Genomic DNA, 24172 nt, shown 5'->3' with positions numbered 1-24172 from the left:
TGGGATGCATCAGGAGAGGTATTTCCAGTAGGGATAAGGAGGTTTTAATACCGTTATACAAGGCACTGGTGAGACCTCATCTGGAATATTGTGTGCAGTTCTGGTCTCCAATGTTTAAGAAGGATGAATTCAAACTGGAACAGGTACAGAGAAGGGCTACTAGGATGATCCGAGGAATGGAAAACTTGTCTTATGAAAGGAGACTCAAGGAGCTTGGCTTGTTTAGCCTAACTAAAAGAAGGTTGAGGGGAGATATGATTGCTCTCTATAAATATATCAGAGGGATAAATACCAGAGAGGGAGAGGAATTATTTAAGCTCAGTACCAATGTGGACACAAGAACAAATGGATATAAACTGGCCACCAGGAAGTTTAGACTTGAAATTAGATGAAGGTTTCTAACCATTAGAGGAGTGAAGTTTTGGAATAGCCTTCAAAGGGAAGCAGTGGGGGCAAAAGATCTATCTGGCTTTAAGATTAAACTTGATAAATTTATGGAGGAGATGGTATGATGGGATAACATGGTTTTGGTAATTAAATATTCATGGTAAATAGGCCCAATGGACTGTGATAGGATATTAGATGTGGTAGGATCTGAGTTACCCAGGAAAGAATTTTCTGTAGTATCTGGCTGGTGAATCTTGCCCATATGCTCAGGGTTTAGCTGATCGCCATATTTGGGGTCGGGAAGGAATTTTCCTCCAGGGCAGATTGGAAGAGGCCCTGGAGGTTTTTCGCCTTCCTCTGTAACATGGGGCATGGGTCTCTTGCTGGAAGATTCTCTGCTCCTTGAAGTCTTTAAACCACGATTTGAGGACTTCAATAGCTCAGACATAGGTGAGAGGTTTTTCACAGAAGTGGTGGGTGAAATTCTGTGGCCTGCGTTGTGCAGGACATCAGACTAGATGATCATAATGGTCCCTTCTGACCTAAATATCTATGAATCTATGAATTGCTGCCTCTGATTATAATGCATGTTTAATTGACTCTGTTGTTTTGCTTACTGCCCTAGCCAATAAGGGTCATCGTGCATCTCCATCCAAATTGCAGCTGTGCAAAGATCAGGTAATTTATTTAGGCTTTGTGATTCGGCCCGGAGAGCATTTACTCTCTCCTGACAAGGTGCAGGCAATCCGGGATTGCCCACGCCCGGTTACAAAAAAGCAGTTACGGGCTTTCCTGGGGCCTGCTGGGTTCTGTCAATCCTGGATAGTGGCCTTTGGGGAACTGGTCAAACCCCTAGTCCAGGCCACCACAACATCGACCCCCGATCCTGTCTCCTGGACCCTGGAAATGGAAGCCGCTTTTGAATCTACCAAGAAGGCTCTGATCTCTGCGCCCGCCTTGGGATTCCCGGATTACGGTAAACCATTTTCTCTTCTCACTCACGAACACCAGGGAGTGGCCAGTGGCATCCTTTTGCAATATCTGGGGGATCGCCCATGCCCCATAGCCTATTACTCAGTGCAGCTGGACCCTGTCATTCGGGGCCCTGTCTCCTGTGTACCATCGATTGCCGCTGCCATGGTTGAATGGTCGCGACCGATTGTTTTGGGGCACCCTCTGACTGTCTGGGTCCCTCACGAGGTTGAGGTTCTCTTAAAACAACATTCTACGCAGGCATTGTCTCCACAGCGGGCTCATAAATATGAACTAATCCTGCTGGCTGCTGACAACGTTACTTTTTGCTGCTGCAACGTCCTCAATCCAGCCACGACGCTACCCCTCCCGGAGGACGGTACCCCTCACCTCGTATGTCTGGATGTCGTCGCGCAGGATGGTACGCCTCGCCCGGATTTAGCTGACTCCCCTTTAACCAAGCTCGATTTACTCCTTTCCACCGATGGGTCCTTGTACTATTTAGATGGCCACCGGGTCTCGGGCTATTCGGTTACCTCTCAGGCAGACGTTATCGAGGCTGCCCCCCTACCACCTTCCTTCAGCGCCCAGGGTGCAGAGTTATACGCGCTGACCCGGGCTTGTTTGTTGTCTTCGGGAAGGACTGTTACTATCTACACAGACTCTAAGTACGCTTTTGGCGTTTGTCATGCTACGGGCCAGCTCTGGAAGCAACGAGGATTTTTAACCTCCTCAGGCACAAAAATCGCGAATGGCCCTCTCATTTCTGCCCTTTTGGAAGCCATTCAGGCCCCTCGCCAGGTGGCGGCGGTTCACGGTTATGCGCAAAGGCAGCCTAACTCTCTTGTATCCCAGGACAAGCATTAGCTGACTCAGCCGCGAAGGCTGCAGCTCTACAGCCCCTCCTGGTTTCGGCTTCCCTCCCCCTGGATCCGCCCTTCCTGCCTGCTGACTGGACGCTGTTGTCTGCTGACGTATCCCCGGAGGAGCTTCGAGACTGGAAACGCTGGGAGGGATCTGAGGGCCCCGACAAGGTTTGGCGAATCGGGAACAAACCTATTCTCCCCCGTCGTTATCTACTCCCAGCTGCTCATTATTTTCATGCCTTGGGTCATGCTGGTATCCAGGTGGCTGCTATACTAAAATCTTGGGTGGCACCCCATGTTTATCCAGCGGTGAAGCGGGCTCTCGGCTCCTGCCCTACTTGCCTGGCCTTCTCTGCTAAGACTTGGCTCGATGCCAATTCAAAGGGGGGAAAACCCTGGGCAAACTTCCTGTTTCAACGCTTGCAGATGGACTGTGCAGAAATGCCTAAAAGCTCAGGGTTTCACCATCTCCTTGTTATAATGGACCAACTTTCCGGATGGCCTGAAGCAATACCAACCAGAAAGGCAGACGCAAGATCTGTGGTAAAGTTTCTAATGAAAGATATTGTACCCAGGTTTGGTGTCCCTGAAGTCATCAATTCAGATCGGGGCTCACACTTTATTGCAAAGATTTTGGAGGAATTGTACCGGTGCTTGGGGATTATCCGACAATTACATACTCCATACCATCCCCAGTCTGCAGGTCAGGTGGAACGCATGAACTGAACAATAAAGACAATGGTAGCAAAGTTTGTAGGGAGACCCGACTTAAGTGGCCAGATGCCTTGCCTATAGTCTTGTGGCACATAAGACAAACCCCACACATGCCCCTAGGCCTGTCCCCGTTTGAGGTGTTGTTTGGGAGACCAGCTTTAGTCCTGGGAACTTATGTTCCTGCACATGCTAGCCTCTTGGATGGAGATGAAACTTTGGCCAGATACGTTGCCAGACTGCAAAAGGAGCTGACTGACAACCAGTCTGAAGCTCAATTGTTTCAAACTGCACCCTTAGGGTTGAAAGTAAAGGGTCCTGGATCCATCATAGCTATGTTAAGTTGGCGCTGGGACCCCCACCTGACCCTGACAAGCATTCGGACGAGCCACTTCACGAATGAACGCCACGACCAACCCATGGACTGAACTTTCCAGCTATTGGGACCTTTACAGCCCACCAGGACTTCTTGTGTTCCTGTTTATTAGACTTACATTGGTGCTGTTGTTTTTTGTATGGTACAGAGGAAGATGCCGACATTGGTATGGTTTACCTGGGGGTTCCTCTCCCTATTCCCAAGTCCAGGACAAGAATAAGAGGGCAATAGCTTTTTGAATTTAACCCGCACCATAAAACAGGGTGTAAATCGAACAGAGTGTTGGATTTGTATTCATATCCCCACAGATTTGGGTCAGGGGGTCGCGTTGGTAGGGGTACCTATCCCTCTTAATCGAACACTCCAAGCTAAGCTATGGGCAAACACTACATTTAACTGGAATGTTATGATCCAAAGATGGTCGATTGATATGGTGGCCCAAGGTAATTATGCTTTATGTGTGTCACGACGTAAGGGCAGGGAAAATACAGTTTTTGTGGGGAATTTTGTGGGGTGCAAGGACACCACCCAGATGAGCTCTGGTGTGGCAAGCCCCTCCACCTACTCTGGGGCCCCGTGGCCAGTCCCTGAGGGGGCTGGCTGGTATTGGTTATGCAATCACACAGCCTATAAGGTTCTCCCGGCAGGATGGTATGGTACATGTACCTTCGGGGCTATAGTACCCGCCGTGACAGTACACCAGACCCTGACCCGGGGAGAGATCCGCAATCTAGTATGGAGAAACCGACGAAGTATTCCTTTAAACCCTCTTTCTCAACGGCCCACAGGCTTTCACTCCTTTGTGCGATGGTTTCTGCCACGGTTAGGAGTAAGCGAGCTAGAAAAAGCCATCGTTAACATTCCAGCTGCTTTGGAATTAATGGCAAATGCCACTGCAGACGCCTTAGCTGCCCTTCAAATTGAAGTCACTCAGCTATCCCAAACTACACTGCAAAACCGCTTAGCCCTGGACTATCTCCTTGCAAACCAGGGCGGGGTTTGTGCTCTGGTTAACGCAAGCTGTTGTGTATTTGTAAATCAGCACCACAGGGTGGAAACTGACATCCACATCCTCATGCAGCAGGCAGCCCTATTCCACCACGCCAGCCTCGACAATACCAGCGCTGGGTTCCAGGAGGCCTGTAACTGGCTCACCTCATGGCTACCGGATGTGGGGGCTTGGGGACGGCGTATTTTGTATTTCATCCTTTTGGCTGTTATTGCTTTTGTGTTATTGTTTGTATGCCTACAATGTTACAGTCTATGCTGTCGGCAACTGCTAACCCTGCATCGCGTTACTCAGCCCCGATATAGCTGACTGACGTAGAAAAGAAAAGGGGGGACTGTTAAGGAAAAGTTAGCATATGTGACTCCATTTAGGTTTGGGGCCCACCATTGTCTAAGAGCAAGCACATCATGCACCAGGAGGAGTGTTCCTTAGATACTGCATTCCTGTGAACCCCCCCTTGTTTCCAGCCTGTCTCGACTCCCGGTTTCTGTTCTTTGTCTGTTCCTAACTCCCTGCCTCCTGGCCTTTTGCTGTGGGCCTCCCATCCTGATAAGAAAAGTTACTGATGCATTGCTTTAGGGCCACGTTGTGTAGTTGAAGTAATGGTTTAGCATGGGGAATTACCTAGCAGGAATAGGAGGTAGATAAGGAAAGGGTTTGTCTCTTGGCTAAGGTTTCCAATGCACGAGGGCAACATGCTTTGCTAAAAGGTAAAAAATCTTTGTATAACCTGCATTCGGGGTCCCCTTCTGACTAGCAGGGGGGCACCACGCTCGAGCGTAATAAACTTAATGTTTTTGGGAACTCTGCAGTTGTGGACTTTGGTTCGTGTGCTCAGCCTAGACTCGAACTGCACGTGACCTATCAGGTATAATTCACAACACTATACCAAAAACCCACCGACCGCTACACGTACCTTCATGCCTCCAGCTTCCATCCCAGACACACCACACGATCCATTGTCTACAGCTAAGCGCTGAGGTACAACCGCATTTGCTCCAGCCCCTCAGACAGAGACCATCACCTACAAGATCTTCACCAAGCATTCTCAAAACTATGATACCTGCACGAGGAAATAAGGAAACAGATCAACAGAGCCAGATGCGTACCCACAAGCCTCCTGCTGCAAGACAAGCCCAGGAAAGAAACCAACAGAACTCCACTGGCCATCACATACAGTCCTCAGCTAAAACCTCTCCAACGCATCATCAGTGATCTACAACCCATCCTGGACAACGATCCCCCACTTTCACAGGCCTTGGGAGGCAGGCCAGTCCTCCCCCACAGACAACCCGCCAACCTGAAGCATATTCTCGCCAGCAACTACACACCGCACCATAGTAACTCTAACTCAGGAACCAATCCATGCAACAAACCTCGATGCCAACTCTGCCCACATATCTACACCAGCAACACCATCACAGGACCTAACCCGATCAGCCACACCGTCACCGGTGCATTCACCTGCACGTCCACCAATGTCATCTACGCCATCATGTGCCAGCAATGCCCCTCTGCTATGTACATCGGCCAGACTGGACAGTCCCTACGTAAAAGGATAAATGGACACAAATCAGATATTAGGAATGGCAATATACAAAACCCTGTAGGAGAACACTTCAACCTCCCTGGGCACACAATAGCAGATTTCAAGGCAGCCATTCTGCAGCAAAAAAACTTCAGGACCAGACTTCAACGAGAAACTGCTGAACTTCAGTTCACTTGCAAATTGGACACCATCAGCTGAGGGTTAAACACAGACTGGGACTGGCTCGCCAGCTACAAAAGCAGTTTCTCCTCCCTTGGTGTTCACACCTCCACTGCTAGAAGAGGGCCTCATCCTCCCTGATTGCACTAGCCTCGTTATCCCTAGCCTGATTCTTGCTTGCATATTTATACCTGCCTCTGGAAATTTCCACTACATGAATCCGATGACGTGGGGATTGTTAGGATATAGATATTCAGGCCTGTCTGTAAAGGCCTATACTCTAAGAATTTAGGTGTATTCCTATCACTTGGCTAGTTAGAGGTATAAAAGAAAGAATCAAAATCACTGTCTGCCAGTGTAAGGGCCTTCTCTTACTGTGACAGTCTGAGGCCCTGTTCTTAGGCTAAGGCCTTTGGCTAAGCGACAGAGGCAGCCATAAGCTGGGAAGTGAATGGTCACATCCTCACATTCCAAACTAGTCACATTGAAATAAGGTGCTATTGGGCTGTTAGGAATTTAATCCTGTCCTTATTGTGCCTATCACCTCCAGAGAAAGGGAAGTGCCTAGAAGCTGTAAAAGGAAATTGAGGTTGATAGTTTTCTGTCCGGTAAGAATTCACTTATCAATAGACACAGCTAGGAAACTCTTATGTCTTTACAGATGTAGTTGTGAAATCCTCACTTCTGTATTGTTTTGTCATTATAGTTCCCACTTTGCTATTGTTTATTGGCATGGTCTCTGTCTGGTTCTGTGATTGCTTCTGTCTGCTGTATAATTAATTTTGCTGGGTGTAAACTAATTAAGGTGGTGGGATATAATTGGTTAGCTAATCCATGTTAGGATTGGTTAGTTAAATTTTAGTAGAATGATTGGTTAATGTATAGCTAAGAATATTACTATATAAATTAGGGGCAAACAGGAAGTAAGTTGGGATTCGAAAATAAGGAAAAAGGAACTTGTATTTAGCTTGCTGGAAGTTCACCCCAATAAACATCGAATTGTTTGCACCTTCGGACTTCGGGTATTGTTGCTCTCTGTTCATGCGAGAAGAACCAGGGAAGTGGGAGAGTGAAGGAATAAGCTCTCTAACAGGGATTCACCCACGAAAGCTTCTGCTCCAACACATCTGTTAGTCTATAAGGTGCCACAGGACTCTGCCGCTTTTACAGATCCAGACTAACACAGCTACCCCTCTGATCATTGCTGTATGTGTTACTGAAATATGTTGTGGGGTTCGGAACACCCACAACCAGACTTTCAGTTGCAACAAAAGAGTAGCCATCAATAGCCAAACGGGCATTAACAGCTAATCAACACCCAATCCACTATGCCAGAGACTTCTCAGAGAAGGCAGTGCCCTGGGTGCTGACTAACACACATCAAAGCAAGGATCTTTCTTACAGCTGGAAGAAAGTCTAAAAAGAGGGAGAGTGACATAATCACTTGGCCTCTCCCCCCTCCCCATCCCCTCAACACATGGAAGCACATCTGGAAGACAAACACTTTGAACTAGGGAAGTAAAAACCGTGTAAAAACAGTAACTGTGTTACCCATCAGAATTCTGTTGGTTACATGGTTAAACTCGGGGACATAAGAGTGCAGGAGTGTATGGGGGGGTGCCCCCATGTCCGGGGTCCCCGCTGTCAGCCCCATGGCAGAGGCTCTGCTGCCGGCAGGCATCCTGGCGCACCTGGGGTTCCGGCTACTGCTGCACCTGGCGCTCTGCTGCCATCCAGCATCCCTGCTTGCCCGGGGTCCTGGCTGCCAGCCTGTGAGCGAGGTTCTGGTTACCACCATGCCTGGGGCTCTACTACCACCTGGCATCCTGGCGTGCTTGGGATCCCGGCTGCTGGCCCCATGCTTGGGGATCCCGGCTGCCGGCCTATCCCTGGGGTTCCAGCTGCCACGGCACCTGGGACTGTCCTGCCACCCGGCATCGCGGTGCACACAGGATCCCGGCTGCCGGCCTCTCGCCCAGGGGCTCTGCTCAGGGGTGGCAGGTTTATATAATTTTTGGTGATGTCCAGAATGGGTCCAAGTCCTGCCCCTGGCAATGCTCTGGGAGGGAGTTTGGGTGCAGGAGGGGTGCGGGCTCTGGGGCAGAGTTTGGGTGCTGGGTGCAGGCTCTGGGCTGGGGCAGGGGGTTGGGGTGCGGGAGGGGGTGTGGAGCTGGGCCAGGGATGGGGAGTTTGGGGTGCAGCAGGCAGGATGCCCCGGGGCTGGGGCAGGGGGCCAGAGAGGAGGCCTCCCCCCATCCCTCTCGCCGCCGGCAGCAGCGAGCTCCAGGGGAGGGGGCTTCGCCCCGGCCCCCCCGCCCGACACTCACCCAAGCCCCCCCAGACTGCTGCTCAGGGAGGTCCAGCCAGGTCCAAGTGTGTGCGGGGGGCGGGCGGCTGCCATGCGCCTCCTCCCCCTCTCCCCCGCAGGCGCAGCCCCCGCCTCCGCCTGCCCCGGCGGCCGGGCAGGGAGCGCAGCGCGGAGCTGCAGGGGGCGGCAGGCGGGGCCGCGGGGGGGACCCGGCCCGTACGTCGGTGTAGCCGGGCCCCAGGTCCTGGTTTTGCTGGAGCCCGGCACCGCCGGTCCGCGCCTGTGACGCCCCTGGCGGCGGGGAAGGGAGTTGTCGCTGCTGAACTTCGCTGGGTTTCCCCGCGGGTGTTTCCTGCAGAGCTGCCGGCCCGTCCCCTCCCCTCCAGGACGATGGCTCCTTGGGCCAGGCTTGCCTTGGTCTCCTGCTGGATCCTGTCTCTCTGCTCTGCCACCTTGGCTGGTAGGTGACTCCTGCTCTGCCAGATGCGGGGTCCCATCCCCATCCCCATCCTCTCTTTCCCCAGGGCTGGGGGCTGCGGGGGCTGCAGGTCGCTGTCCCAGATGCCGGGGTCCCATCCCCATCCGGGTCTCTTTCCCCAGGGCTGGGGGCTTCAGGGGCCCCTTGGGTCGCTGTCCCAGAGGCCGGGGTCCCATCCCCATCCGGGTCTCTTTCCCCAGGGCTGGGGGCTGCAGGGCCCCCTCGGGTCGCTGACCCAGATACTGGGGTCCCATCCCCATCCGGGTCTCTTTCCCCAGGGCTGGGGGCTGCAGGGGCCCCTTGGGTCGCTGACCCAGATACTGGGGTCCCATCCCCATCCCAGTCTCTTTCCCCAGGGCTGGGGCCTGCAGGGTCCCCTTGGGTTGCTGTCCCAGATGCTGGGGTCCCATCCCCATCCCAGTCTCTTTCACAAGGGCTGGGGGCTGCAGGGTCCCCTTGGGTCGCTGTCTCAGATGTCTGGGTCCCATCCCCATCCCAGTCTCTTTCCCCAGGGCAGGGTGCTGCAGGGCCCCCTTGGGTTGCCGTCCCAGATGTCTGGGTCCCATTCCCATTGAAGTCTCTCTCCTTCCTACAGGGGTTCACCATCTCTCCCACCTCCAGCTCATCTCCCCCTGGGCGGCCCCTGGTCTGCCCAAGCGGCTGTATGTGGTGAGGATGAATGACCTGGTGCTCTCAACCTATGACAGCAACACCCGCAGGCTGGCTCCCCGCAGTGGCTACACCCCGGCCAACCAGGAGTTCTGGAGTGCAGGCAATGCTGCATGCATGGTCTGGGACTCCTGGGTAGAGATCAAGTACCAGGCCCTGGTGCAGGAGGTGAACACCAGTTCCCCACAGGCAGGTGAGTCCTTGAGCCCCAGCGCTTGGCTTTGGAAAGGGATGGGCAGGCAGCTCAAAGGAGGTAGGAGGGAGCTGGGGGAAGGGTACACCAGAGGGGAGTGACTTCCCTGATACCTAGTGTTTAGAGTGGGGGAGGGGGCTTGGATTCTGGACTCCTGGGTTCTCTCCCTGAGTGTAGGAGGCAGCAGAGTTTAGTGGGTTAGAGCAGGGCATGCTGGGAGTCAGGACTCCTGGGTTCTAGGCATGAGAACTTCTCCCCCACTCTGGCCCCAGGTGTCAGCTCTGTGCTCAGTCGCTCACGCAGCCATTCTGCCCCCAGAACCCTACCACATGCAGGTCCTGAAGACTTGTGAGCTGGACGATGCCACCGGTGCTGTCCGAGCCGTCACGAGATATTCCCTCAACGGGGAGGACGTGCTGCGGTACCAGTCCGACCACAACCGCTGGTTCTCGGAGCACCCGGCAGCCTGGCGAGTGGCGGAGTGCTGGAACCGTGAAGGGGAGACTTTCACTGTGTGGAACCTCATCCAGCCCCCGGATTGCAGGTTCTTTATCGAATCCGCTCTGCCTTTCATCGCTCAGAAGACAGGTGACAGCTTTGCCAGTGCTCCTCACTCCCAATCCGCAGTCCCCTGCTATCCTGTTACCTGTGACTAATAACCCTTTCTCACTCTTCCCCCAGCCCAGCCCACAGTGCGTGTGGCCCTTGTCCCAGGGACCCAGGACCGGCCACGCCGCCTCGTCTGCCACGTGACGGGGTTCTATCCCCGCAACATCGAGGTGATCTGGGAGCGGGGGGGCCAGGTGGTCCATGGGGAGCAGCTGACCAGTGGCATCCTGCCCAACGGGGACCTAACCTTCCAGATCCAGGTGTCCATCGAGCTGGGGCAGGAGGGGGTTGGCCCTGCAGAACATGTGTGTGTGGTGAGACACAGCAGCCTGGGGCGCGACCCGCTAAGGGTGACCTGGGGTGAGTATGGGGGAGGGGGAGAGCATGGGGAACAGTGGGGAGAAGCTGGAAATGGGGCACCTCCTACTGAGGGAAGGGGAATGGGGGAGGTGGACACAAAGGGTAGGGGGGAGGGGTGGGTGGAAAATGCAAAGAGGGAGTTTTGGGGGGCACCAGGGGATGGGTAGACAGAGAGAGGTACTAAGGGGAGGTGGAGAGAAGAAGTCTTTTGAGGGGCTCAGAGGGGAGGGGAAGAAGAGAAGGGATACTGAGGGCCTAACAGACCGGGAGGGGGAGGCAGAAAGAAGGATATCTAGTTGCAGGGCAGACACAAGGAGGGTGGTGACTGGTGGGGCAAACTGGCTGTGGGAGGGGTGATGCTAGCCCAGGGTTATTGGGCAGGGAGCGAGTGGGGAGCAGGGGTGCAGGAGCTTCGGTGGGCCCATGGCTCAGTCTGTCTCGGGGAATTTCCAGATCCCCAGGTCACAGGGCAGGCTGGTGTGCCGGCGATCATTGCTGGGTGCATCCTCGCTGCCTTGGGAGTCGTGGCCCTGGGCTGGTACCTGATGAGGAGGCCAGGTGAGTGATGCCCCCTGCACAGTGCTCCCTTCTAAGCTCCTGTCCCTCTCCCTGCAGCAAGGCTCCCCCTAGCACTGCCCTGGGGCCAGCATGAACCAGGAGGGGATGGTGCCCCCTGCTGAGTCCCCATCCTGCACTATGAGCCTGGCCCTGCTTAGCATGAGATTGCAGGGCCTCTGTGCTGAGCCCTGGATGGACATAGGGGTAATGGCTGTGGGAAGTTGCCCCAGCTGTGATCCCCATTGCCCCCCTCACACACCTTCGCTGCAGGGGGTCAGGACCAAGCCCCAGATGGCAGAGTCTCAAGATGAGTGAATTCCTGCTTTGGCTTCCCCTGCAGGGGCCCAGAAGGGGCCATATCGCCCGGCACAGACACAGCCAGGGACTCTCGACTCTGCTCCAGCCACAGCTAAGCCAGCAGGAAACTCCTTGTTCACAGCATCTTCTTGCCCAGATGCCACCGAGTGACCAGACTCAGAGCCGACTGTGCCAGGGCCATCGGATTTGACTGGAGCTACATGGAGCATCCCTGGTGAAGGGGATGTGCTGGGGGATCACATATCGCTCATTTAATGGATCAAGTACTTCTACTGCTCGCTTCTGTTCAAATGCTTAGTCATGTTCCCACAGCATATCTCTGTCAGCTTGCTTCCTGAGCGACACACCAGTTCCAGCCATCTTGGCTCCCCTGCCGGTTCCACCAAGCTGCCTTCAGTTTCACTGCTACTCCACCTTGGCAGGCTCATGCATTTTAAAAGTTTCCTTCTTTATCCACCATAAAACCTTTGAGTAATTTGTAACCATTTTTGACCAAACCCCACTGACTGCATGTGACGATGTGACGCAGCAGAGAGGGGGGAGTGTTGACCTGGGAATGTGCCCTGGTGATGGGAGACCTGAGAGCCTGTAACCTGAGCCAGGAGGGGGAGGGGAGGGGGAGGTAACACCTCTGCCCAGGAATGTGAACAGAGGCTGCAGAAGAGAGCCTGCTGGGGGGGAGTTAGTTTCGGTTGGTGCTGGGTGGAGGAACGCAGGGAACCCCAGGACTGGGGTCTAAGCTCCCTGCTCCCCCAGAAGGACTTGACTGAGGGGTCCTGGTTGTACCCACAACCTCTGTTTTGGACTGTGTTCCTGTTGTCCAATAAACCTTCTGTTTTACTGGCTGGCTGAGAGTCTCAGTGAATCCCAGGAAGAGGGGTGCCGGGCCTGGACTCCCGCACACTCCGTGACACTGCAGACTGGTGAAATTTTACACTTGGCATGTTAATCAACTAAATATTGTGAAACAATATTTTCAATAAAAAGAAAAGGAGGACTTGTGGCACCTTAGAGACTAACCAATTTATTTGAGCATGACCTTTCGTGAGCTACAGCTCACTTCATCGGATGCATTTATCTGATGAAGTGAGCTGTAGCTCACGAAAGCTTATGCTCAAATAAATTTGTTCGTCTCTAAGGTGCCACAAGTACTCCTTTTCTTTTTGCGAATACAGACTAACACAGCTGCTACTCTGAAATCTTTAAAAATAGAGATAGATAACATCCAATGTGTTGGATCACAATTCACTTTGTTATTGGTGCAGGGGTACTAAAGGGTTGTTATCCTTGTTGTGTGAATCAAGGGCAGCAGAACTGTGCGTGGCGTTCCCTGTGTGACACTCTGTACCTCAAAGTACTATGGAACCCCTATATTCACACTGTCATATAATTATGGTATGTGTCATACAAAGTATTCCTTGTGAGGTATCATTTCAAAAGTCTTGATCTGTTGAACATTAACATCTTGTTGGATTGTGTGTGCTATCATTGTGTGTGGAGTTATGAAGCATTGCTGTCACTGAAATATGTTGGAGGTTGGGAACACCCACAGCCAGCCTTTCAGTTACAACAAAGGAGTAGCCATCACCGGCCAGATGGGTGTTAATGGCTCATCAACACCCAATTCACTCTCCCAGAGTCTTCTCAGAGAAGGCATGTATGCCATGGGGGTGAACTAACCCAAATCACAGAAAAGATCTTTCCAGCAAGCTGGAAGAAGGTATAAAAGAGGGAGAATGACATCATCACTTGGCCTCTCTCTCTCCCTCCACTCCCATCTCAGCACCTGGAAGCATGTCTGGAAGACAAAGACTTTGAACTGGGGAAGTTTGGTCCCAGGTTGGAAGGATGTCCTAGCCTGTGTATTGAGGGAATGTAACCTGCTTGTACCATCTGTTAGGGTGCTTGGTTCAAATCTTGATTAGGGCATGGCTACACTGGAAACTTCAAAGCGCTGTCGCGGGAGCACTCCCGCAGCAGCGCTTTGAAGTGTAAGTGTGGTTGCGTGTGATGCATCTGAAGAAGTGGGTTTTTTACCCACGAAAGCTTATCATAGAATCATAGAATATCAGGGTTGGAAGGGACCCCAGAAGGTCATCTAGTCCAACCCCCTGCTCGAAGCAGGACCAGTTCCCAGTTAAATCATCCCAGCCAGGGCTTTGTCAAGCCTGACCTTAAAAACCTCTAAGGAAGGAGATTCTACCACCTCCCTAGGTAATGCATTCCAGTGTTTCACCACCCTCTTAGTGAAAAAGTTTTTCCTAATATCCAATCTAAACCTCCCCCACTGCAACTTGAGACCATTACTCCTCGTTCTGTCATCTGCTACCATTGAGAACAGTCTAGAGCCATCCTCTTTGGAACCCCCTTTCAGGTAGTTGAAAGCAGCTATCAAATCCCCCCTCATTCTTCTCTTCTGCAGGCTAAACAATCCCAGCTCCCTCAGCCTCTCCTCATAAATCATGTGTTCCAGACCCCTAATCATTTTTGTTGCCCTTCGCTGGACTCTCTCCAATTTATCCACATCCTTCTTGAAGTGTGGGGCCCAAAACTGGACACAGTACTCCAGATGAGGCCTCACCAATGTCGAATAGAGGGGAACGATCACGTCCCTCGATCTGCTCGCTATGCCCCTACTTATACATCCCAAAATGCCATTGGATTTCTTGGCAACAAGGGCACACTGCTGACTCATATCCAGCTTCTCGTCCACTGTCACCCCTAGGTCCTTTTCCGCAGAACTGCTGCCTAGCCATTCGGTCCCTAGTCTGTAGCTGTGCATTGGGTTCTTCCGTCCTAAGTGCAGGACCCTGCACTTATCCTTATTGAACCTCATCAGATTTCTGCCCAAATAAATCTGTTAGTCTTTAAGGTGCCACCGGACTCCTTGTTGTTTTTGTGGATACAGGCTAACACGGCTACCCCCGATACTAAAAGAGTGTGTTTTCATTAAAGTGCCTGGGGAAATCTCAGCTCAGGTTACAAAGGCTGGTGCATGTCCACTTCCTTTGACGAAGTGGTGAACTAGGTAATGAACTTACCCTGGCCAGGCCTCTGACCAATGCAAGATGGGACAGTTCTGGGGTGCAAGACTGGTGAGCTGGGGGAAACTGGCTGAAGCCTCTTTATTAATGGTTCATGAATGGCTGGGGATCATTCATGTACCTCAGCTGGGTGTGTCCCTGCCTGTGGATGGCTGTGTAAGTGCAGGGCCTGCCAGAGGCTTGCAGCCTGAAATCAGCATCACAGTGTGAGAGGCAGCCCAGGCTGGTGGGTTTGGAGGGCTCAGCAGTCCCACAGTCCAGGCTGCACCCCGGGGACCCCGTCACACCCTGACTAAGGACTCAATCTCAGCAAAACTGCACTCGTTAGGCAGGCGACATGGGTGCCAAAGCTCAGTGGAGTTGAGAGAGGGTGTGGACAAGTACTTGTACCTGGTGGTGTGGGTCCTCCCTAAGGGTGCTAGACATCATTTGACCCTTCCTGTTTCCACTGTATAATAACAGAGCTGATTGAGACTCAAGGGAGAGTCTTGTTGCAGACCAATAGAGCTGAAATCACTGATAACCAGGCCTAAGCATTAGACCTGCTTTGGGACAGTGTCTCTGATGCAAGAGACTTCTCAGCCTGCACTAGCCATGAGACTTCCCCACTAACAGCTGAAATCACTGAGAGCTGTGTTACGTGGTGGGACATCAATACATCCCAGAGGGTGCAGAGCAAAGCAGAGTGGTGAGTAGCTGTCAGGACAACTGAGGGAGGGATCAGCACAGCAGCTGGCGAAGTGGTGAGTGGCCGGCAGGGCGGACGGTGGAGCGGAGTGCAGTGGCGATCGACCAGCAGGCTGGCTGGTGGAGCACAGAGGTGAGTGGATGGCAGGGGAGCCGGCGGAGCAGAGCAGTGAGCAGCCAGCAGGGTGGCTAATACTGGAGCGAGCCCCTGGACAGCTGAGGAAGCAAGGTCCCCCCTGCCGCCAGGGTAGGAGGAGGACTCTGCAGAGGCACCTCTGAACTCTGCGTCTTCACTGACCGAGGACAACAACTGTGAGTGGGGTGCAGTGGAGGAAGAAGAGAGGGACACGTTAAAGGAACTTTTGGTTGCTGGACTTATGAACTGGAGGCAAAAGGACACTGCCCAACGTACTCTAGGGTGGGTGTTTTGCTCATGGTTTTATGCTTACAACTCCTGCTTGCAGCATTTTCCCAAGTTAATGCTGAGTTATCTTCCCCCTTTTTATTAAAAGCTTCTTTTCTACACTCAGACTCTGTTCTTGCAAAAGGGGAAATATTGCCTCTATAGGCAACCAATGGGTGGTGTGTAATTGTACATCCCAATTGTTTGTCTCACTCTATAAATTTCAGGGTATCTTGCCTTATCCTTTTGTGTGGCCTAGGGGACAGAAGAGACTCCTGCTGCTGACTGAGCTGCTCCTTGCCACTGGACACTCATATGTAAATGTACCTGTCGCCAGGGCGCTAGGACTGTGCCTTGAAGGCAATACGCTGGCCGAGTGCCTTTGTCACCAAACCATGCTTGTGGTCCTTCTGTATGAGCAGCAGCGAAGTCTGCTGAATGATCAGGCTGCACTATCTGCTATTAGGGTTGCCAACATTGTCTTTCAAAAATAAGGGACTGTTTTCTTGGCACCCCCCGTCCCACCCCTCCTCCTGATATCATTATTAATAATAATACTAAGCAGGACTCACCTACATTTGCCAGGAGTGTTTCTTGTTGCTTTTTGCAGCACTGACGGTGGTCTTGGTTGACAGGACCAGGCTCCGTACCTGTCTGGCTCCCCCCGGTGCAGCTGCAGCAGCCACCAACCAGCAGTGATGCTCCTGTGCTGGGGTCGTAGGCAGAGCCTCTGCGAGCGGGGAGGCTGGGTCTTGGGAGTACCCACCCCCCTGCCAGACAGATCCCCTTCCTGACCCTGGCCCTTCAGGGCAGCTCCAGGGCACACAGACCCCGTTCACTTTTCCTGCCAGAAAGAACCTGGGCCGGGAAAGCACATGGGGCTGCACTCAAAGGCTTGCACATGGCCCCATCTGCTTTCCCTGCGCAGCCCTGAAGGGTCCAGAGGGGAGTGGGAAGATGCACCCATGGGTACTGGCTCTCTGCTGCTGAAATGCAGGATAAGGGCTGTACCAGCCGGGGCGGGCCAATCACTGTGGGCACAGGAGGCCACGCCCCCTCTCCCTTGCTGCACGTGCTCCAAGCGGAGAACGCCTATAAAAGGAGGCAGCCCAGGCCAGGGGAGAGCGGGAGTGCGCTGTTGGCCCCTGCAGAGCCCCTGGTGGTAAAGCCCGGGGACCTGGACTGCCTGGCAGGCGACCCGCCAACTGCGGAGACCACCGTGGAAGCCGAGCCGCTGGCGATGAGGAAGCTGCCGAAACTACACCCCGGCCCCTAGAGTCGTTAGGCCTATAGACTGATTGTTCGCTTGCCTCAACCCGCCCCGGGGCTGCAGCCTGCTTGTTGCTTCGCCCTGACCTGGGGGCTAATTTCCCAGACTGACTGCTTTGCCGCCCCCGCCAGGAGGCTGCGGGGCCACAGGCTCTTTGATTGTTTTGCCTCTCAGAATCCAGGGGCTATCTGTTTAGGTGCCCCCGGCTGGGGGCCGGGCCACACTTGGCAGAAATCACCCACTTAACGGGGAAGCCTGACGACCGAGTGGCGGAGTGGGCCACTCCCATACTGGTGTCACAGAGCGTGGGGGAGTCAGGGCCCTGCACCCCCACTTCCTGCGATTCCCCGTGACTCTCAGCCAACCAGTAAAATGGAAGGTTTATTGGATGACAGGAACACAGTCCCAAACAGCTTGTAGGAACAACCGGGACCCCTCCGTCGAGTCCTTCTGGGGGGCAGGGAGCTTAGACCCCAGTTCTGGCACTCCCTCCGTTTCCCCAGCCAGCTCCAAACTGAAACCCCCTCCAGCCCTCTCACCCCGCCTCGTTCCTCCTCCAGCCTTTGTCCAGTTTCCTGGGCAGAAGGTGTCACCTGGTCCCAATCCCCATCCTGGGCTCTCATGTTACATGCTCAGGTATCTTCCCTCAAGGAAAGTCTCCCATCCCCCATGCAGACAGTCCCAGTAAAACTCCCCTGCAACATTCCCAGGTCAATACTCCCCACTCCCTGCTGCGTCACAGCTGGGCTGACAGGGGCGCCCCAACTCGACCATCAAGGCCCCGCCTGTCACAGCATCCAGGACTAATCGAGTATGGGACAGGCTATTTTCTATTTCAATAAGGGACGTCCCTTGTAATATGGGACAGCTGATAACCCTAGGCAGTGTTGATAACACCGAACCACCGAGCAGCTGGCAGAGCTCCAGCAGCCCGAACAACATTAGTGAGGCAACAACAGGCCAGCCTTCTACACTGGACACCACCCACAAAGTCATGTGTCCCGGCATAGTCCTGACCGATTGCAACAGTTGTGTGTTGGGTCACCTCTGACGACTAGCCTGCTGTGCTCACAGAGAGCAACCTCCCCCCCCCGGACACACACACACAAAGGACCCCACGTTATAATAGAGACAACTTGGAAACATCAACAGGAGTTATTCAGTCTTAATTGTGCTGGTGGGGAACGGGACTTCCTGTGGCGCAGTGAGCGGGGGGAAGGGACAGTTGATCTGTGCTTATTGAAGTTTGCTCAGCTTGTGGGTCTGGGTTCGCCCTCTGATGTTTCCTGTCAGAGCAGCAGAGAGCTCAGCAGTCAGCACAGGGATAGCTGTGCTCTCTGCTCCTCTGAGAGGACACACCAGAGGGCCTCTCCAGCTCTCTGGGTCCTGGCTTCCGGTCTCACCCTGTAAAGCTGCCGTCCTGTCCCCTCCAGGACGATGCCTCCTTGGGTCGCTGTTCCAGATGCTGGGGTCCCATTCCCATCCCAGTCTCTCTTCCCCAGGGCTGGGTGCTGCAGGGGCCCCTTGGGTTGTTGTCCTGTCTGGGTCCCATTCCCATCCCGGTGTCTCTCCTTCCTGCAGGGGTTCACCATGTCTCCCGCTTCCAGCTCATCTCCCCCTGGGCGGCCCCTGGTCTGCCCAAGCGGCTGCATGTGATGAGGGTGAATGACTTGGTGCTCTCAGCCTATGACAGCAACACCGGCAGGCTGGCTCCCTGCAACGGGTACAGCCTGGGAGACCAGTTCTGGAGCGAGAGCAAAGCTTGGTACCAGGCCTGGGACTCCTGGGTGGAGACCGAGTACCAGAGCCTGGTGAGGAAGATGAACACCAGCTCCCCAAGGGCAGGTGAGTCCCTGAGCCCCAACACTCAGCTTGGCTTAGAAAGGGAATGGGTGGGCACTTGAATTTAGGTTGGAGGGAGGTGGGGGAGAGGACACCAGAGGGGAGTGATTTCCCTAATACTTAGTGTGGGGGAGAGGGGATGGAATCCAGGACTCCTGGTTTCTATACATGGGAGAACTTCGCCCTGCCTCTCCTCCTCGTGGCAGCTCTGTGCTCAGCTGCTCAGTTCCTCACGCAGCCATTCTGCCCCCAGAGTCCTACTGCATGCAGATCCTGAAGACCTGTGAGCAGGACGATGCCATCCCCTCAACGGGGAGGACGTGCTGCAGTACCAGGCCGACCAAAGCTGCTGGTTCTCATGGCACCCGGCGGCCTGGCGAGCGGCAGAGCTCTGGAGCCGCGAAGGGGAGACGTTCGCTGTGTTGGAAGTCCACACACAGGAGCACTGCAGGTTCTTGATGAAGATCAAAATGCCTTTAATCGCTCATAAGACAGGTGACAGCTCTGCCAGTGTCCCACATTCCTGACCTGCAGTCGCCTGCTAGCCCAGCCCTACGATTAATAACCCTTTCTCACCCTCCCCCCAGCCCAGCCTCGTCTGCCACATGTTGGGGTTCTCTCCCCGTGACATCGAGGTGGCCTGGGAGTGGGGAGGTCAGGTGGCCCAGGGGGAGCAGCTGACCAGGGGAATCCGGCCAAATGGAGACCCCACTTTCCAGATCCAGGAATCCACTGAGCTGGGGCAGGAGGGGCTCGGCCCCACAGAGCACGTGTGTGTGGTGAGACACATCAGCCTGGGGGGTGCCCCCCTGAGGGTGACCTGGGGTGAGTACTGGAGGGAAATCCATGGGGAGCAGTGGGGACAGATTGGGAATGTGGTACCTCCTACTGAGGGAAGTGGAATGGGGAAGGTGGACACAAGGGGTGGGGGAAAGAGAAGTGCAGAGGGGCAGTTTTAGGGTGCACCAGGGGATGGGGAGACAGAGTTACTCGGAAAGGGGGAGGTAGAGAGGGATTATAGGGGGCACAGAGGGTAAGGGAAGGCAGAGGGAGATACTGGGAGGGTCAGAGGGAAGGGGAAACGAGAGGGGGTTCTGGGAGGTCTCAGAGGGGAGGGGAAAGTAGGGGGCTCTAGGGGCTCTCAGACAGGGAGGGGAAGACAGAGAAGGGGGGTGTCTAGCAGTAGGGAAGACACATGGGGGATGGGTGGCTAGGAGGGGCAGTCCAACTGGGGGATGGAGGCACTAGCCCAGAGCTATCGGACAGGTAGTGGTGGGGGCAGGCCCCAGGGGATGTGAGAGGTAAAAAGTTTTGGGGGCCTCATGGCTCAGTTTGTCTCAGGGCTTTTCCAGATTCCCAGCCCACAAGCCGGCCTGGTGTCCTGGTGATTGTTCCTGTCTGCATCCTCGCTGCCCTGGGAATAGGGACCCTGGGCTGGTACCTGAGGAGGAGGCAAGGTGAGTGACACCCCCGGAAGCACAGTACCCCCCGCTCCCCGAGTCCTCGCCCCGCTCCCTGCAGCACAGCACTCCCTAGAGCCACATTGGGGTACTGGAGTCAGCACTGACCAGTGGGGGAGGGCGCCCCCTGCTGAACCCCGACCCTGCAGCACTTGGTCTCCCAAGGCAGCCTGGCCGTGCTTAGCATGAGATCCCAGGGGCTCTGTGCTGAGCCCTGGATGGACATAGGGGTAATGGCTGTGAGAAGCTGCCCCCCATGTGATCCCCATTGTTCCCACCACACACACCCTCACTGCAGAGGGGCAGGAGCAAGGCCCAGGTGGCAGGGTCTCCAGATGAGTCAATGCCTACTTTGGCTTCCCCTGCAGGGGCCTGTAAGGGGCCGTATCGCCTGGCGCAGACACAGCCATGGACCATCGACTCTGCTCCAGCCACAGCTAGGACAGCAGGAGGTGCATCGTCCACAGCACTGTCTCTCCCGGATGCCACCGAGTGACCAGACATGGAGCTGTCCGTGCAATGGCTATCAGCTCGGACTGGAGCCACATGGAGCATCCCTGGAAAAGGGGATGTGCTGGGGGGTCGTGGATAAGGCCAAAATCCCTGAGGTACATTGTAGGGTGTACCTTTGCTGAACCTCCATCCTATGCTCCTCCCCTCCAGTCACCACTGTACCCATAGCTCCCCCCTCCCCAAAACACCCCCCATTTTCCATTCTCTGTCCCCACTCAGGCATCACCTCCATTTTTCTCCATTTGGGAATTTGTGGCTGTTATATAGGTCTGTTTGTTCACCTGGGATAGAATTTTGGTCGGGGGTTGTAACCATGATTGTGAAGCTCACTCCAGCAGCCTCCTGTTGCTAACTACTGACAGTAGAAGGTCATAGTCCTGGTAATACTGTTCAGGATGCTCAGTGCTTCTGTCCTTGGAGCTCCAGTTATCACTACTAACAGCAGATCAGGCAGCCTGCAAATTCAGTGGGCTTTGATGTTACTCATAAAGAAAGACCACAGGCACCATTCGGTGACAAAGGCACTCAGCCAGGTGTATTGCCCTCAAGGCACAGTCCTAGCACCCTGGCTCTGTGGTTACAGGTACATTAACACATGAGTGCTCAGTGGCAAGGAGGGGCTCAGTCAGTAGTGGGAGTCTCTACTGTCCCCTAGGCCACACAAAGGGTAAAGGTGAGGTACCCCAACATTTATAGACTGAGACAAACAACGGGGATGTACAATTTATGTACCACCTGACGTGTTTCATGACATCTCTTTATTACCTCTTCTTGTTCCTGTTATCTTGGACACAACATCCCTATTCATTGTTCTTTCAAACCATCTTATCTTGTGCTAGATGGGGATGTATCTGGGCTAGTCTTAAAATGTAATTACATAAATATCTAATGCTTAATACGCTAGCAACAACTCTGCAAAGTTCATGTTCTGGACAGTGAACTTGTAAGCATCTGCCTTAGTACGTGGCCTGACTTTGGTTCACAGCCTCTGGTTCAGGCCTCAGGCCTTGCACCAGGCCCAGTACTCCACGCTCGCTCTTTCTCTACTGTTCTTCTTTTTCTTCTTTAGATTTTTCTCACCAAATCTCTTTCTTGAAGGACTGTGACTGATTAAAATATGACCATATAGATCATTGTTGCAACCACTGTTATATATTTGCAGAACATATTGTACAAAGGTTGTTGAGTGAGGTGTCTATGAATAGGTTATGATTATGCTATCTGTATGCATGTATCATTTTTGTATGTGAAGTTATAAGCATTTGAATATTCACCAGCTTTATGGTAATTGTCTGACCCATTCTTTGCAGTTCACCCTAATTTAGTGACCATAGCTAGCCAGCACTGTGATCCTGGTCACAGCCAAATAGGCCATGTAAGATATCTGCAAAAATGTTAGAATTTGCCAGATATGATAATCTTGTTCATATGTTTGTATCACCTTTGTATTATGAGATATAGATAAGTAGGTATGTCTGTATTTCAAACTTATGCTATGACACCCCCAGACAGTTTGGCATCAGCACTGCCTAGCCTGCTTCATGGTCCATTGAGGACCATCAGCTACACAACTGACCCATTGAGAGAAGGCAGACACGCCTTGTGACTCAGCAAGGCCTGCAGGGAGATGCCTATGGACAGAACTCTGAGGCTTCCCAGCCACGTGCGGGGCAGCTTGTGTTGGAAACAAAGGAAGCAGAGGCCGCATGGCAAGAGACTAAACAGTGCAGCTGCATCTTCTCCACTTTGTCTTCAGCCCTGCTTCGTACCGCTGGAGGAACCTTGCTACAAAATTAAGCTCTGAACAAAGGCCTGAATGACCCATCCCAGCTGTGGATGTTCTCCAGAGACTTGACTTCGGCCAGCAGTTTAGTCCATCACTGCTACAAGCCTGAACCAAGAACTTTGCCATTACTGGATGTAATTTTTCCTTTAACCAATTTTAACTCTCACCTTTCTTTCTTTCTTTTTTTATAAATAAACCTTTAGATTTTAGATACTAAAGGATTGGCAACAGCGTGATTTTTTTGGGTAAGATCTAAGTTATAGATTGACCTGGGAGTATGGCTGGTACTTTGGGATCAGAAGAACCTATTATTTGATGAGTCTGGTTGTAAAGAACCACTCATCTCTGAATCCAGTGGTTTTGGTGTTGATAGAAGAACTAGAATGCCTGAGGAAACAGCCTTTATGTTTTCTTGTTAGCCAGTGTGGTGAAACAGGAGTTTACTTTTGTGGCTGGTCTGGTCTATCTTATAAAAGAATAACCACCAGCTTTGGGTTGCGTTTGCCCTATTTCTCAGCAGTTCGTCCTGAATTTGGCATCCTCCATTGTGACCCACTAAGGCACGGTTACAAGGACACCAAAAGGGCAGCGTTGGGCAGAATGGCCCATCCCCTTATTATTTTGTTCACCAATTAGGCCTAAATTTCAACACATCAGTTTTAACTTCCGGCTCCATGTCATCTGGCTTTAACAAGTATGATTTCTCAGCATGGTCCTTGGATTATATCAAAGTAACCTTTTTAGTTTAGACTGATCCAATTTTTCTGTCTGGTTTCCCTGTGCCTTGCACATCAACATTTGCTATTATTGGTCATTACAACATCGTATGAACTTTCACTCACTTCTTACAATTAAACTCAAAATTAGGGTAAATTTGCAGGCCCTGTTAGTGCAACACAGTCCCGCTCTTTTATGAACCCGTTCCACCTAGGATCAGACATTTGTTCATAAAACCACAGTTACAAAACCAAAATCTGATTTCAGTTTAAGCATTTAGAGGAAAGGAGTTCTATTTTAAACATGGTAAATTCCTTGTCCTTAAATTGGGATTTACAAATCTTAACTTAATCCAATTGTGATGAAGTGGGGATTTTACCTTGTTACGCTGTATGTGAGTCTTACTATTGAGCCTATGTGAGGTTTATTGTTTTGCAAGAATAATGTGTGCCTCAGTTTCCCTGTGTGCTACACCAATACCTCAGTAGGAATAGGGATGTGTGACTTTGGCTAAGACCTCTGGGGCAGGTGAGGCTGTTCTAGCTGTCTGCTATGACCGGTGCCCTTCGTAACCTGAGACCTAGGAGAGGGATGCAACCAGGTGACTCTTTGCCTGGGAAGCAAGAGAAAGACAAGGAGGAGGAACAATGGCGGTGTTGGAGGTTGGGTCTCTGTAAGCTAGCAGTCTGCTTGGGGGGGCTGGAGGGGGGAGTCCAGGCCGCCTGGCTCAGGATTCCCCAAGATGGACTTGGCTGAAAGTCACTGATTTCTGTGCTAACAAGTTCTGTCCTACGCCATGTTCCTGTCGACTAATAAACCTTCTGTTTTACCGTCTGGCTGAGTCACGTCTGACTGCGGAGTTGGGGGGCAGGACCCTCTGGCTTCCCCAGGAGCCTCGCCTGGGCAGACTGGCTGTGGGAAGTGCACG

At 52.9% G+C, this 24172-nt stretch overlaps 2 protein-coding genes across 2 annotated transcripts; both read left to right on the top strand.

Moving 5' to 3' along the window:
• The first annotated feature begins 8541 nt into the window (after positions 1-8541).
• LOC125622035 (rano class II histocompatibility antigen, A beta chain-like) lies at positions 8542-12362 on the top strand. The gene is made up of 6 exons (XM_048819596.2): positions 8542-8797; positions 9411-9677; positions 9996-10265; positions 10359-10646; positions 11100-11204; positions 11545-12362. Exons 1-6 carry the CDS (start codon positions 8728-8730, stop codon positions 11670-11672), a joined length of 1128 nt encoding a protein of 375 aa, XP_048675553.2. The 5' UTR covers positions 8542-8727; the 3' UTR covers positions 11673-12362.
• A 4285-nt stretch (positions 12363-16647) lies between these two features.
• LOC125622560 (HLA class I histocompatibility antigen, alpha chain F-like) lies at positions 16648-22689 on the top strand. Its single transcript, XM_075118534.1, is given in 7 exon segments — positions 16648-16924; positions 17876-18103; positions 18508-18771; positions 19022-19066; positions 19069-19593; positions 20100-20225; positions 20597-22689. Coding segments are annotated over 7 exon segments (1593 nt in total). The 3' UTR covers positions 20725-22689.
• Positions 22690-24172: the final 1483 nt, after the last annotated feature.

This window comes from Caretta caretta, chromosome 13 (assembly GCF_965140235.1).
Source record: "Caretta caretta isolate rCarCar2 chromosome 13, rCarCar1.hap1, whole genome shotgun sequence".
NCBI lineage: Eukaryota > Metazoa > Chordata > Testudines > Cheloniidae > Caretta > Caretta caretta.
Note: the sequence above shows the minus strand (reverse complement) of the source record. Positions and strands in the feature narration are given on the sequence as shown.